The following is a 17,013-nucleotide window of genomic DNA, read 5'->3' on the forward strand; positions in this document are numbered from 1 at the left end:
GGTAATAAGCCAGACATTCGACCCTGCCCACTACTCACCAGACAGGATTAGATGTGGCCATGTTGGCCTTCTCTATTCTTCAGGGGGAGCTGTCATGTGAGGATGACAGTTCTAGGGCTGGGGACACAGCTCAGCAGCAGAGCTCTNGCCTAGCACAAAACCCTGCGTGGTTCCCAGGAGAATCTTTCCAAATAGCTGCTACACATCCTTCTCAGCAAATTAATACTTAATTCTCCAGCTTTTATTTTCCTTTTTCTTTCCCATAAATATTATTTGGTACAATATTTCTAGAGAAGGAAATTTTACTACACAATATATTATTTTTAATGTTTAACTGTAAAATAAAACACTAGTTTGGTGTTTTGTTTTGTTTTGTTTTAATGTATCAAGCTGGTAGTAGGATTCCACATTTGGAAAAGTAGCTTGTAAATTTATATTGCACTTTCTCACCACTGCTTCGGGCTCTGACACCCCAATGCATCAGGCTCTGACACCCCGTACTCCCACTGCATCAGGCTCTGACAGACCGTGCTCCCACTGCATCAGGCTCTGACAGATCATGCTCCCACTGCATCAGGCTCTGACAGCCTGTGCTCCTATGCTCTTTCAGTTCTTCCCATCTAAGCAGCAGCTTAAATCTCAGATAAGCCTTGTTGTTCTTTTTAACTTTCTTTCTAAGATCTCTTGGGGTTCAGTTTCTTAGGGGATGGAGGGCATTTCAACATGTGCACCCCACTATATAAGTTTATGAACATTTAAAGTAATTCTCAGTAATCGCTGGGTTCTTATAACAGCATCAGCCGCTGCCTAGTGGGATGATACCACATAGGAGGAGGCTTGGAAGAACCACGCCAAAAGTCAGATGTGAGATGAGACGGCTGATGAAGTACATGACAAAACTTTCCTGGCACTTCTTTCTCTTGTGTTCACCATCTCTGTCAAAGTTCCAGCAGTCTGACATGTGTGGAAAGCTGGTAAGACCTCATGTCAGCTGGCGCAGAAGACATGTGGCACAGGGCAGCAGAACAATGCATGAGCTCTGCAACCCTTAGCTGCAACAAGTAGGAAAACGCAGCGGGTTTTTTTTGGGGGGGGGCTAAGTGAGAAGTTACATGTCCAGGGCCTAGTGTGGTTGCTTTACTGCTGATGCTACACAACACTGAAGAAATTAATCTACATACACATGAGATTAGAGACTGGATAATGATGAACTTTAAACATTTAGGAGAAAAATAACTACCAGAATTATGTCTTAGACATCTCTGAATTAGGAAATATGAGACTGTAACATTTAGCCTAATATTTACAGTATTCAGACTGGTTTAGAGAGGGCAAAGATGTTCTGATTACATTAGCACAGGGCAATTCCCAAGTCCACAGACTTGCTTCCTCCTACAGCTCTTCCAGGAACACCACTGGGATCTGGGAGCCGGTTAGCACTCACATTTACACACACACACACACACACACACACACACACACACACACACTCTCTCTCAAGTATGCCTACTCACACACTCACACATGCACATTCACACATATTCACATTCACACACTCACACACATACACACATGCACATATAAAATCACACATTCATTCACACACACACATTCTCTCCCTCTCCCTGTCCCTGTCCCTGTCCCTGTCCCTCTCCCTCTCCCTCTCCCTCTCTCCCTCCCCCCTAGGATAAAGCTTCATTTGTAATCAGACACAGAAACAGATTAATAGCAACAATAAGAAAGTAGAATGAATACAATAACTAGATGAAGCTTATGAATTATTAAGGACTTTTCTATTTGCTATCTTTGAAGAGAGATAGTGACTAGTGAAACATGGTCTAAATGTATATGCTTTTTTGTTGATAATAAGAAAACACGGCTTCACAGTACAAGAGAGATTTTCTTTACATGTCCAGTGTTGAATGCTGTAATTATATTAAAATATCAAAAATAAAAAAAATTAAGTTCACTGTTCTAAAGTATATTCTTCATTTAGAAAACACTTCGCTGAAATTCCCACAAACTTTGTAGACTGTTCAGACATTTTATGGTGCTTTGTGGTGCATATTGACAGCTTTAGGGTAAAGGGTATGGGACAATATATTGACACATAAATTGCCAGTAAAATGCCATTAAATAAAATACTATTATACTATTGCTGGAAAAATCATTGAATGCAGCTAAGTGAAGCAATTTTGTTAAATAACAACTTCTAGGCCCTGCCAGCCACAACAACAAAGGGTCCATTTCTGTCTGGAGGGCTAGCACACTAAAGAGATACTCCGTGTTGCTCTGTGAGGTCATCTGCATTGCTCTGTCACAAGCTGGTCACATATGCAGGTACAAGAACTAGAGAGCATAGCCTGCCAGCATATGCTTTCTCTCTCCTCTCAGGCAAAGCTATTATTTGCTGAATTGGTCCTCACATTATATACTCTGCACAAAGAGGCTGAGACTTACCGAGAGGAAAATTCTTAAAGTGTTCAAAAACAGGCAAAACAAAGGCCAATTGGGCAGCTAGAGGTTTACACTCTCATAGGGATGNCCACAATNCTGGTGGTCCTGAGAAGGTTCACGCACTCGTTCAGAATAATCACCCTCATGGGGACTGGCTCACAGGGAAGAATGGCTCACGGGGTCTAGGCTATCTAAAGGAGGGAAATTCACTCTTCCCTCAGATGTCAACACTGATCACACTGTTCCGGCTTAAGAAGGGTGTAAAAGAGGGTGCTCTCCTCTAGCTGAGAGCAAACGCCTTGAGAAGGAATAGCCCTCTGAGACAGAACGATCAAGGAATGGGAACATTGCTGACAGTAATAATGAGCCAACCCAACAGCACAGTCCAGACCCAGGCCCCACCCTCAGGCTTTCCCAGTACAGAAGTCAGTGTGTTTTTACCATTGCTAGGCCAGCCTGATACTTTGTTCTCAGGTNCCTGAATATAAGACATGCCAAACAGACAAAGGAGAAGCACATGCTACCAGGCTACGATTGGGGAAAGCATTTGTTATATAGAAGTTTATAATTCTTTCATTCACTTGCAACAGGAAATTGGTGTGCTGCCCAGGCTAGCCTCAGACTTGAGGCAATCTCCTGCCCCAGTCTCCCAAGTGTTAGGATTCCAGGTATGAGCTATCAAACTCAGCTTCTGAAAGTTCGTTGTGGTTTGTTTTTTTTTTAAGGGGTGGGGACTAAAGAAATGGCTCAGTGGTTAGGCACACTGACTGCTCTTCCAGAGGTCCTGAGTTCAATTCCCAGCAACCACATGGTGGCTCATAACCACCTGTAATGGGATCCGATGCCCTCTTCTGGTGTGTCTGAGAGAGCGACAGTATACTCACATTAAATAAATAAATAAATAAATAAATCTTTTAGAAAAAGAATTAACTAAAACCTCATTAAAAATAATCTAGGAGAAGTAATTTAAATCAGCAACAATAACTCGCAAAAGCAACAATATTTTTGAAATACCCGGTTTAATGGGAGAATTACTCAACGGTTTCTTTTGGGTTGGCTGAAGTACTTACCCGGAAGTGCACTGTGCCTATATTCCATCTTGTGCTGGGGGTTCTTCCTGAAAAAGAAAAGGAAGCAAAAATGGGATAGAGTTCTCCAAGGCCTGGAGAGAGCTATGACCATAACAGTGGGCTCAGGAAGCTGCTAATCAAGGCAGGCCCAAGCAGCATCCCATGAAAGGGTCTGCCCCTCTGCTCCCACCCCTCCTCCCCTTCTTTCCTTCCTTTCTCCTCCTCCTCCTCCCCTCCACCGACACCACCACCACCATCTATAATGGCTCTTGCTACACATCCCAGGTTTCCCTGGAACCCCTAGTCCTCTGTCCTTTGGCTGCTGGGATTGCAGGCACGAGCTACTCTGCCCAGTNGTCTTTGCCTTCTCGTNACAGTATTTACTGACTGTGCATCCCACGCCAGGGTTGTGCTTTTGAACCCAAGAAATGACAGTATAGAGAGGACAGACAAATTAATCAACTGTATTCAAGAGCTTCATAATTCTCAGATGAGTCAAGCCTCCATTTATAAATTACAGCAGCAGTGTAAAAGCACGTTTTCTTTTTTATCAGCTAAGACCGTGCATACTTTGTTAAAATGTTCCATAGTAAAATTATACTTTTAAAGTATTATGTTTTTTCTCTTCTGTGCCTCTGACACTACTGAGTAAAGCACAATTTCTAATTATGTGGAACCATCTGGTTTATAAATAATTGTTTCCTGAGCTTTAGCATTACCTAATACTTTGTATTTGTTCCAGGAATTTTCTTTATTCAAGGCAATAGGAAGTTATTATAAAAACATAACTTTAAGTAATGAGATTTAGAAAAATACAATGTTGTTGCATGTAAGTTGTAATGACAGACCTATTTTCTTGACAGAATTTAATGCTAATTTTAAGAGTCACAGTAACTGAAATCCCTAAAATCTCTGTAACAATCTCTTTGTGTGCTATCCAGCACACTAAACAGCGACTGCATGTGGACACTGGAACTGAGAAACCAGATTTTGAATGTATTTGATTTTGGTTAATTTAGTTAAATTATAGGAAATCTGACTAGCATATTGAACAACACAAAGAAAAAAAAAAAAAGCACGTTAGATCTCCTGCCCACTCCAGAGCAACTTAAATTTGATTTAAAACCCCCCCACCACCAAACATCCTCTACAGACTCTCCAGGAAAGTAAAGATTCTATGGTGGAAACCTTACTACTGAAAAGAGGGAAAAGACTAATGCAGTCTCCCAGCCTGAGGAGAGTATCCACAGAGCCCACATGCCGCTGAAGCTGCAGCTTGGTGGGTGGGAGGCTCTGTCCTTAGCAGGTCCAGAGTCAGTCAGACTGCCTGCTGCAGGCCAGCCCTGTGCCAGGTGTCTGGCACTTCTTCACAGCATCTCCTTCTTCCTATCTTTTCCTGTGGGTGGGCAGCAGGCAGTTCAGGNGTGCAAGTGTACAGCTAATTAGGTCATAACTCAACAGGTGTGCAGACGGGAACACAGCGTCTGCACAAGGCTGTGTGTGCGGTAATTAACCCAGGTCTGACCTCCTGCTTGAACGGAAACTCTAAGCTTGAGGAAAAATGAACAACTGACATGTGCTTCAGGGAGCTGCAAACGGAAAAGCTTCAGCAATGCCTTCCCTACTGAACACGCTGGTGCAAGTCACGGACTTGTAAACTCAGTGCTCGGTGAAAGGTCAGTCAGTGTGGGCACAGGGGAAGGAGCTGCACAGCAGGGCATGAACACATGAGGTCCGTCTTCACTCTAGAACCACTGCTGGGCACCTGAGGACTTTTGTTAGTTATTATTTTAAAAATTTAAAACCTACAAAAATGAATGAATAGGCCACTGACAAATGTTCATCTTCTCCCCTCTCCTCTCCCCTCCCTCCCTCCCTCCCTTTAGAAGTGCTGTGGCTCAAACCCAGAGACTCGAGCATGCCAGACAAGTACCCTAACCACTGAACTACAACTCAGGTGGTAAGTATCATGTTCTACATGGACTACTTGAAACTTAACGTGGTCTTTCCCTAAGAATATGTTTGTTTCAGGCAGTATTTTTTGGCATTTTTCCTTTAATAATAGTTGAATAAGATTATTGAAAAGTTAAACATGATCTTAGCTATTTATTACTGGAGTGTCCCTCAAAGTCTGGTTTAGAAATTTCAAGTAACTAAATGTTTGGCTTTAAAAGCAAGGAAAAGAATTGACCCAGGGACAGTGTGGTGGTTTAAATATGCTTGGCCCAGTGAGTGGCACTACTTGAAGGTGTGGCCTTGTTGGAGGAAGTGTGTNACTGTGAGTGTGGGGTCTGAAAGCTTTGACATCAGACACAGAGATACAGAATTTGCAGTTTGCTCAGCTGACTTTTAGTCTTGTTTGTCACAGTATTTATTCACTATGACATTTTATAATGGTAATGTATATCCCATGATATATATATATATATATATATAGTATATCCTGTGATCTGCTTTTTGATCTTTGACTTTATAGGGGATCACAGTTAAGTGATTGAATGAATCTCAGAAAAGACTTTGAACTTTGAGACTGCTATAGACTATGGGGACTTTGGAAGTTGGATTAAATATATTTTGCATTATGCTACGTTTAGGTATGGCTTCCATAGATTTATGTTTGAACAAGCCTATGAGGGCCAGGGAGTGGAATATGCTGGATTAAATATGCTTGGTCCAGGGAGTACCACTACTTGGAGGTGTGGCCATGTTGTAGTAGGTGTGGCCTTGCTGGAGGAAGTGTGTCACTGTGGGGGTGGGCTTTGAGAGCTTCCTCCTAGCTGCCTGAGGATGCCAATCTCACTCCTTCTTGTTTGCCTTTGGAACAAGATGTAGAATTCTCAGGTCCTTCTCCAGCACCATGTCTGCCTGGATGCTGCTATGTTCCTGTCTTGATAATACTGGACTGAACCTCTGAACCTGTAAGCCAGCCCCAACTAAATGGTGTCCTTTATAAGAGTTGTTGCCTTGGTCATGGTGTCTGTTGACATCAGTAAAACCCTACGACAGGCAGCTAAAGGATGGCAGGCTGAGATGGACGGGACTGTAACTTTCAAAGGGAAGATGAAGATGCAGTGTCATAGACAGGATGAAGTGACCAGCACTTTGGCTCCACGGTCACTCCTGCATCTAGTCTCTTCCTTCCACCCACACCCCCCACTCCCTGGAACTCAGAGGGCCTCTCTATTTGATGCCTCTGGTGGAAAGGAGCTTCCCTTTCCTCCGAGACCTGGTTATCTTCACAGGGCTCTCTGCAGTCTTAACTCATTCTCCTTCCCTGGTAGCTTGGCCAGTGCTGTAGGCCAACACCCAGTGGTTCAGCACTGATTCTTCTATGGATTCCTGGGCACAGGACAGCACAGGAACCCATGACTTCCAAAGCTCAAATAGGAAACTTTCAGTGGCCCACCCCACCCCCAATCTCTGAGGGATGATCCAGAGCCAGGAAGACAGATTCCCTAGCACCTGCATGCTGTACGGGCTCCAAGACCCATGTCTGCTTAAATGAAATCCACACAGTATTGAGTCCACCATGACCCAAAGATAATATCATGCTGACTGAGGAAAAACTAAAGTCAGACACAAGAAAGGCTGTTCACTCCCAACTCTTATTCATTATGTGTGAAATCTCAGAATAATAGGGCAAGAGAAAGAAATAAAAGGCATACAAATGGGGGAGCAAGAAATCAAATTATTTGTCTGTGTCAGTGACGTGGTCCTCTCTTTAAATTACCCCTCTGTGTCAGTGATGTGGTCCTCTCTTTAAGAGACCCTGCAACTCCACCAGGAGACTTACAGTGGAAAGCTTCAGCAGAGCAGCAGGCCGTAAAATCAACATCAAAAGAGCAGCTTTTCTAAACACCAAAAATGAACTTGCAAAACATGAAATTGGGGAAATAACCCCACCCACGGGAGCTTTGAAAAGTGCCTAAATATCACCAATGTGGAAGAGGCTCTGATTTAAATGTCCATTTTTATGGCTTTTTCAGTGAGTTTCTTAAGTTTTTGAGACTAGAAAAACCTGACAGGATTAAGTAAAAAAGATAAACATACAAATTAAGAGATTTAAAAATTGTTTCCTAGTAACAAAAACAACAGAATAAAATCAGTAAGGATGTGGAAAATCTGAAAAACACCACAGTACACAATCAAATCTCCACAGAAACTAGCCTCGAGCATTTGCAGAATACATGCGTTGAGTGTCCCTGCTCTGCTCAGTACAAGCAGGCTATCCGCATCAACTTTCTAGTAGCCANAAGATTCAGTCTGTAACCTGCACTCAGGACCACCTAAAAACAAACCGCTGTCTGCAGCAGAGTTCCTTAGGCTTGTTTTGTACTTGATTTTGTACTTTGGTTAAGTTCAAGTTCATTCACCTAATAAACAAGGGTTCAAAATACCAAGAATCCTTTCTGTCAATGTAACGTGCTTGCTGCCTGGGTGGGGAGACATTCTGGTCAAGAAAGACTGTGGTGTGGAGAGGTCTACTTGGCCTGAGGAGGAGGCGACAGTGAGGACGAGCAAAGGGAAGGCTCCCGAGTTCTTCAGCTGTGCCTGAGTTCTGGGTGTTGGCAAGAGGAGTGGATTAGTAGAAGCTGAGGAAGCAGAAACAGAAATTAAATCCCCAGTAGGCTTACATCACACCTCAGAGTCTTCATAGAGCATGTATTAGGATGTCTTAAGTTAACCTGACTGCACTTTAGACAGAAATACAGAAAAACTTCAGTTACCTATAAGATTAATAACAATTTAGGGTTACATGAGAGAAACTCTGTGCTCCACATAAACTTAATAAAATCTATGCTGTAGGCTCGAGATGGGGGCTCCAGTCAGGCCGTCTGAGCTGGCTAAGAAGCCATTAGGGAGAAGGGCAGCCACATGGCGCAGCCTCCTTACCTGTAACAAGACGCCCCATAGGGACACTCGGGCCTGTCACCAATCACACCTTCATCTGTGCCATGTACCTCTCCATAGTCACTGTCACCAGGGTGGCTGAAGTGTTGAAAGTGGAGGGGGTTCTTCCTGGGAGGACGATAAACTTACTGTCAGAGGAAAAAACAATAGGAAGCTATGGGTTTGTAATGGCTGCAGAGTGAAGCCAGCCAGTATCTGGTTATTCCAGAAAGAAACCAAATGCCCATGTTGATGATGTAAACACAGGTGACATCCCCATGCCATGTTGTCCACCAACTTGACATCTGGTTGTTGGAAAATGGTCCAGGAACGCAGTCCTGTGAAGAGAATTCTGGGTGCTTGTGAGAACAAACACTCCGAGGAAACACAGTCTTGTAGTTTCAGTTTATTCAAAACGCAGAGCTGATCTTGAAGGTGCGTCTGTGCCCCTCCCAGGTGTAGCAGGTAAGAATGACTTTACTTCCAATCACTCATTATTGCTTGCAGCTGCCAGTCAATGAAATGTTTAGAATATCCTTTCTACCTCTATGGAAACACGTTTTCGCCGTGTGCAGCCAGTTCTTGTAACTGTGTTCAGACTGAACTCTCGAGAACTTAACTCCCNTGACCTTTCTTACCCCACAGTATACACTGTCCAGGGTTCTGAATAAAGTNNCCTACTGGATCAGACTTTGATCCATTTCATTATGGGCTTCATTTTCCCAGGTCCCTTCCTCTCTCGAGCAGGGATACTGAGTCAGCACAGGACTCTCAGTGTCACANGATCAGTGACATGTATAAAAGGTCGATTGTAAGCATTACATTGTTCATGTAGGTATACAACAAACATAAGCATCTATAGCCTTAAAAGACTGTGCATCCTATGCTAAGATAAAAACATTACCGACATTCTAGAAAGACCCAATGTTTCTGATCTTTAAACTCTTTTGACTACACAAAGTATACTATCCTGTTTTCTAAAACTATTTTTCAAACTCTTTGGTTCCAGCCTCTNTTATGGCCTTAAAATTTATTACTAGAATTTGAGTGCTCTCTGATTATGTGGGGGGATTGCCCTGTATAAATTTAAAATGAGAAATAAGAAAAGTACACTTGTTTAATTAAGATAACAGTGAAAATGTCTTTTCACATATTATAAATAACATCTTAACATCTTTAAAAAATCTTCTTTACATTTATTTATTTATTTATCTATATGGGGGAGGGGGAGTTCACTCTTTCCCTGGACTATGTGGGTTTTAGGGACCCAACTCAGTCATAAGGCTTGGTGGCAAGTGCCTTTACCCACTGTCTTGGTTTGCTTGTGATAAGACGTCATGACCAAACATTAACTTGAGGATAAATGGCTTTATCTCCACTCACAACCTAAGAAGGTCACACTTCATCCTGGAAGGAGTCAGGGCAGGAATGTTGCTTACTGGCTTGCTCACTCTTCAAGGCTTGCTCAGCCTGCTTTCTTATACAACTCAAGACCACCTGCCCAGGGTTGACACTGCCCACAATGTGCTGAGCCATCACACAGCAATCAATCAAGAAAATATCTCACAGTCTCACCCACAGCCCAACTTCATGGAGGTATTATTTCTCAATTGAGACTCCCTTCTCTCAAATGACTCTAGCCTGTGTCCAGTTGACAAAATTAATGATGATGACGACAATGACAACAACANAAAGAAGAATTATCTAGCATAGCCATTGAGTCATTCTACTGGCCCTTATATACTCTTTAATGCCAATATAAAATTCATGAAGATGTAATGCATGCTTAAGAAAAAGCAGTTGGCTTTTCCTCGTTTCTGCATTTGATCATTAACAACAATAATGTTCTGTGGTCTCTAGGGAACTCTACTGCATACTTACGAGAACCACATTGTAAATATCATACCATTTGCAGAGAAATGGAGGGAACTGCAAACCATTGTGTTATGTGAAATGAGTTAGACAGAGATGGACAAATACTACACTTTTCTCAGATATGGAACCTATACTAGTGGGCAGGGGCAGGGAGGACAGGCGTTACAGGCCATTAAACTACAAAGAGGCTGAAGAGGGAGGTGGATCTTCAGGCAGAAGTGAAAGAGTCAGGGTGAGGTAATAGCCATGGAATGAGAGCAGGAAGGGGTTATTTGGGAAGGGAAGGAACCAGCAAGTTAGGGAGAGGGTAAGAGTTGCACACAGAGCTGGGCATGGTGGTGCATGCCTTTAAGTCCAGAACTCGGAGTCAGAGGCAGGAGGATCTCTGTGAGTTCGAAGCCAGCCTGGCCTACACAGCACATTCCAGGACAGCCAGACCTATACCATATATAGGAAGACTTTGTCTCAGAAAACAAAAAGGACAAAAACAAACAAACAAAAAAACAAAAACAGAAAACAAAAAGGAGCACAGAGGATATCAGAGGGGATAAATTATAATAAATTACAATAAATTATAATAAAATATATGNAAATATCGTAATAAAACCCATTTGTTTATTAATTTTTAAAAATTTAAAACACAAAACAAAGAGGAATGTAAATTTAGAAAATATAGAGGCTTGGGACACTATCCATTTGANAGAAGGGAGAGTTTACAGCAATAACACNGAGGCTGAAGAACAGGTAGATTTTTGTAATGATTTTATAGATCTGTACATGTGTGGGTATGTGGGTATATCTCAAATTCAAAATGCCATTCTCCCCCCGCCCTTGTTCATAAATATAAGCATTTCAATGAAAGTTACTTCTTCTCTTTGTTACAAATAAAAACATTTTGATTTAAACAAATTTCAGGCATTCTTTATTTCAAAACTATGAGAAGTTAGTTACTACCTAAAGCTAAGAGTGATTAAAACTAACATCATTATAAAGTATAAGTAAATAAATTGTTATTTGAAAAAACATTTACCCCCTTTAACAAAAGGAAATGACAGGGTTGAATTCTGCTATTCATTGACTTTGTGTCCTCTCAAGACCCCTGTGTTGAAAGTGCTAATCTCCAATGTACCTATGAGAGAGATAATTAAGGCTCAGTGAGGCCATAATGCTGAGGCCCCAACACAGTGCCTGGCATCTTCCTAGGTGAGGAAGATACNCCAGAGGATGCCCTGTCAAGAAAAGGCACCGAGGAAGCAGCCACCCTCTACGTTGGCAAGAAGGGAAGCCAGGCTTGCAAGGTCTGGAACCTAGCACTTCTAATGTCCAGGACAGAGAGAAGGCCAATCTCTAAGTGAGGGACACCAGTCTGTGGTGTTCCCTTACGGCCACTTTAGCCAACTAACCCAAACGCAAAACAGGACTTTTCAAAATCCAAAGTAAGAGATGGTTTATAATCTGCTGTATATTTTTACATTATATTCTAGGCACAAGTACATTCCACAGACAATATTATGTATAAATCTAAAACTCAAAACAGTTGAAAGTGAAAAATACAGCTACTCTAATGCTAAAATGACAATGTGTTTTGTGCACGTGTGCTCAGCATCTGTTCACCATAGATTCTGTTCATTTCTCTTTTTTATCCCCCTCTTTAAAACGTGCACAGCACTGTGAGCACACATGCACAGCACACAGCATTAGGTGCACAGCACTGTGAGCACACATGCACAGCACACAGCATTAGGTGCACAGCGCTGTGAGCACACGTGTACAGCACTGTTCACACACATGCACAGCACTGTGGACACACGTGCACAGCACACAGCCCCAGGTGCACAGCAGACACAGCTTGGCAGGCAGGATGGCAAACAACGGAAACAGACCAACTAGCACATGCTGCCAGAAACCTTACAGGTTATGCTACACTCTTGAACTAAGATTATGATTTGAATGCATGAAATGTCATCGCATATCATAAATCATATCAATGACTATCATAAAAATCTCATTTTCCTAATTTTCAAAGTAGAAAAATGTCTATCTTATAGACAAATGTGAAGAAAATAATTAAATATAATACAATGCCTAAACATAATCCAAAATCACCTTAGTAGATGAGTACAATAATTATTCCCCAAAGCATCTCTTTAAAATTAAGATACTAAGTAAGCAGGTATTTAAGTCTGGATTCCCCAGTATTTGGGCCCTTGCATTAGTCAGCATGTCTACACATAAAACATTTAAGTCCCCATTGCATCCTAAAAGCTTCTGGCAGGACTTAGCAGAATGCACAAAGCACTGACCGGAAGGCAATGGTTCATTAGGCTTTTAATACACACAGGGTGGGATGGCATAGAAGAATGGGCTGAGGTGCCGCCTGCAGGTCCTNCTTACCTGTAGCAGTTGGCCCCATACATGCAGGCCNTCCTCCGGACCTTGCTTTCTTCTGAACAGCCCAGCACTGGGTCAGCTGTGTCTGTGTGCGAAGCATCAGGACTGGAGGGAGCAGAGCTGGACTCAGGATGGCCTCCTTGAGATTTCTCAGGAGGTGACTTGCTTTGGACACTTGCACAACTCTCGCCCTCTTCGTTTGTGGTTGGTTTGGTGGCGGCTTTATGTTTAGAGACCTCACCAAGTTCCTCTTTTAAAATCCCGTCCTTCTGTTTATTTGTCTGCACAATATCCACATCTGGGTCCTTTGCTATGTTTGAAGATGACGATTCTGGAACATTCTGTAAAAGAAATACAGAAAAGGCATCATTAAAAAAGGCAAATGTCGGGCAGTGGTGGCACACNTCTTTAATCCCACCAATCTCTGAGTTCAAGGTCAGTGTGCCCTAACAGAGAGAGTTCCTGGGCACCCAAGGTTACACAGAGAAACCCTGCCCCAAAACACCAAAAATTAAAAAAAAAANAAATATATAAATTAAAGTTTAAGAGGACAAAAATACAAGTTCCATGATACAAAAAAAGCCTAAAACTTTTAAACTTATTTTAAAGTAACTAATGCTACCATTTTCTGCTTTTAGTTTAGAAACTTTTTAACAATTTGTAGTTCTTACAATATCAATTGACAGCTATAGTGAACCTTTACAACTATGTCAGATATTTAGTAAAAACAGCCAGAAAACAGACAAAGGAAACGTGAGAAGACACTCCATTTCCTTTTGCTGCTTTGGCTTTGGCTTTGCTTTTTTCTTATTTTCTGNGACAGGGTCTTACTGTGTAGCCCTGGCTATCCTGAAACTCACTATGTAGACCAGGCTGGCCTGGACCTCACAGACATGCTCCTGCCTCTGCCTCCCAAGTGCTGGGATTAAAGGCTTGCGCCACCATCACCCAGCTACGGGAAGCTACTCTAGTTCACTGTCACATAATCTCACTCAAGAAGCTCTTACGTGGTATTATTGTCCTTCTAATCTCTTGAAAGCNACCTTGGAACTTCTCTCTAAGCCATGGTATTCTTCACAGGGCAGAATAGCAAAACTGGCTATGTCTACAGAAGAATGGGTGTGAGGGAACGAACGCAATCACCAGCTGCAGAAAGCAAGNGACTTTCCTTTGACATGATCTGATAAAAGTGTCAGGTTAGCCAGTTAAGCCTAGAGAGCCGCCAACCACCATCTTATTAAATGGATAAAATATACAACTGCTTTATAAAATTGATCCTTATGCCTATAGATTACTGCTCTTCTCATCAAAGGGGCTTCTCTTCTAACTAACTACAGCTGGGCAGAGGGCAAAGAATAAGTGCCTGAGATCTCACCCTCTGGCAAGACATCTACAATCCAACCCCTATGNCCAAGGCTCAGGGAACAGTGCAGAAGAGAGGGTTGGAAGACTGTGAGGGCAGAGAGGACTCCTGTGAAGCAGAGTCTTCTGCACATGACAGGAGCATACACTTATGAACTCTCACGTCATGGCTGCCTGCACAAGACTGACCGCACTAGTCAGTATCCCTGCATGGGTGGACGCCATCCAGTTTATAAGGTCCTACCCCTAGGTGAGGAGCTAGGCCAGACATGGCTTCCTGAGGGACTCGCTTTTCTTTAGGGGTGAGCCTCCTGGTAGGTTGCCCACATCNGAGTGGTTAGCGCTTTGCCCATGTGCATATAGACAACACTAGCTGGATTCACTAGGTTATATTATAATAAATAATAACAGAAGGGAGGAGAAGGAGAAGAACATGACTTTGAGAGAGAGTACAGGGTATCCTGGAGGAGTTGGAAGGGGGCAGTAATTATGATCAGGATTGCACTCACAAAATTCTCAAAAATTAAAAATATTGACAAAAAACGGTGCACTNAACCAAGAAGATATTCTAATCACCACTTTTTAATGTGTTCTGTTTAATTTGTTCTGCCCACCAGCATAATGAGTTAGCCTAGCCTTAGAAAGTGATCACATAAGTACGCCTCTTTCTGTGGAGTAGAAACATTGCTCATTTAACACAAGGCTCCTTGTGAACCTTGTCAAAGATGTGTGGACCACACACCAAACACGTGAACGCTCACCTCCGTTTCTAAGTAAAGTTTGAGGCTGCTGACTGCCATCTGGCAAAAAGTGATTTTAGTACTAATAGATTGATAACATTTCAAATTTCTTAACATATTACTCACATGATTTCTTTTGAACTAATTATTTAAATGTTTCAATATTTTTAAAAGAATGTGTAACTTCAAAATACTACTCATACTGGCTAATCACACTCTCGGTGGAGCGTGGGTCTTATCACGGCTCTGCACAGCAGCAGATCATCTATTGAAAACAGCCAGTTGACTACTTCTTGTAACTCACCCTTGGATGGTGGCATCTTTATGCTACATCCCTCTACACCATACACTATTTCCAAGTTCTCCCCTGTTTCCTTCGTCCCTGTTCAGCAGTGAGCGAGTCAGTAAGTCTGGTAGCCGAGCTAATAGCCCAGACCTTGTTAGATTATTGTTCCTGTGGCATTTTTAGGTTCTGCAAGTCATTCTCCATCCTTAGAAAGGGAGGAAGGGATTCTCAGAAGCACTGTGCTCCCCTGGGCCTTGAAGGATCCAGCTTCTCAGCAACCTCTGCACAAGCTTGGANGCNAAAGGCTAAACAGCTCTCAGGCCCATGCTCCATGCCAGGGGTGAGTCTCTCACCGCTAACGTTCCTTCCAAACATTGGATACTGTGGTTCCAGCAGAAGCTGGGGGTGGGGAGAAACAATCCCATTCAACATCTTATACAATTGATTTCAGAACAAAGAAACACATAGGANAATNATAAAATGAATTAGAATACATCCTCTCTATAAAATATTGTGGAGATGCTGAGCTGATGGTGCCATGGCAGGCTTACTTTGAAAAGATGGCTTTATTTTACTGATGTGTCTGACGGGGCTGCGGAGAGCCTTTTTGGGGTGCCGCTTGGCAGGAGTCTGACATTGGCCAAGGACAAGGAAATGNGCTTCAGGCAGGAATCTGACATTGGCNGTGACAAGGAAGTAAGCTAAGGTAGGAATCTGACACTGGAGCATGACAAAGAAGTAAGTTCAGGCAGGGGTCCGACATTGGCCAAGGACAAGGCAGTAAGAATCTGGTGTTAGGGTAGAACAAAGAAGTAGGCTCAGATATCTTGATCATCCTTAGAAACAGCGACCACCAGGACGAGCGTTCATGGGGCTGTGTGCTTATTATCTTGCTTGTTCCTTGACTATTGTCTTTCTAGTTCCTTATGGTACTGCTCACCCTTAATACTTGCATGTAATTTAAATGGTATAAAAAGTGGATTGGGAAAATTAAATTTGCCTTCAGTCTCAGAATTGACTGGGGTCATGCTACAATGTTGTCTAACTGTCCTTTTTCTTTTTAATCCTCACTCCAGNGCTGGGGAACCCTTTGGCTGGTGCTGGAGAACCCGCTGACTGACTGAGCGGGCTTGGTCAGAAGTGCATGCATGCCCACGTACGCACATGCAGAGACCAGAGCAAGACCTCTGACATCTTTCCCTCTTACTCTTNACACCACTAGCTCAAAATAGGAATATCCCTGGATCCAAAATCTGCCTTTTTGGCTAAGCTGCTGGCCAGAGAACTCTCAGGGTCAGCCCATCCCTTCCCTCCAATGTTGGGGTGACAGGCAAGTGAAGCTCTGGGTGCCGGAGATTTGAACTTGGGTTCTCATGCTTTTAGAGTAAGTGTTCTTACCCACTGAGGCATCTTTCTAGCCCCTCTAAAGCCTGTTTTTAAATAGAGAACAATGTTGTGCTGGTGTTTAATGTTTTAAGTCACCTCTCACACCACCACACCCCATCAAAGATTTTGCAGCAGATAATGACTATTACAGAGATCCACCATCAGAATGCAGACAACAAGTGACAGTGGGTCACCCAGACCCGACTCCTATATCTAAGGCTCAGGGAAGTCATGGAANACAGGGCAGAAAGACTGTAAGAGGCAGAGGACCATAATACCTGCCACAAGACAATGTCTACTAGACATGACAGGGAAACTACCCANAAAACCTCAACAATGCGGTTGCCTAAATGAGACCATTTAATATGCCGACGTGAATAAAAAAATTAACAAGACCCCACTCCTATGACGAGTTACAGGCAACCAACCGCTGCTGAGAGGGAGGATCAGGTTTCTCCAGGGATGAGTCCTCCGACAGGTCATCCACTCCCAAGGGGGAAGGCACGTACATATAAGCACCCCTAAATGTAGGCTGTGCGTATGCATGGGCTTTTAA

The 17,013-nt window shown here is 42.8% G+C and overlaps 1 protein-coding gene across 1 annotated transcript in view; it reads right to left on the reverse strand.

The window, feature by feature from the left end:
- The window catches only part of Aplf (aprataxin and PNKP like factor), a 42,454-nt gene that overhangs the window by 5,320 nt on the left and 20,121 nt on the right, over positions 1-17,013 (reverse strand). The window contains exons 6-8 of the mRNA XM_029478224.1: positions 12,687-13,129; positions 8,421-8,546; positions 3,528-3,574 (exon numbers count right to left, since the gene is read on the reverse strand). Coding sequence (XP_029334084.1) covers positions 3,528-3,574; positions 8,421-8,546; positions 12,687-13,129 — 616 coding nt within the window. The remainder of the gene's footprint in view (positions 1-3,527; positions 3,575-8,420; positions 8,547-12,686; positions 13,130-17,013) is intronic.

This window comes from Mus caroli, chromosome 6, assembly GCF_900094665.2.
Source record: "Mus caroli chromosome 6, CAROLI_EIJ_v1.1, whole genome shotgun sequence".
NCBI classification, from domain to species: domain Eukaryota; kingdom Metazoa; phylum Chordata; class Mammalia; order Rodentia; family Muridae; genus Mus; species Mus caroli.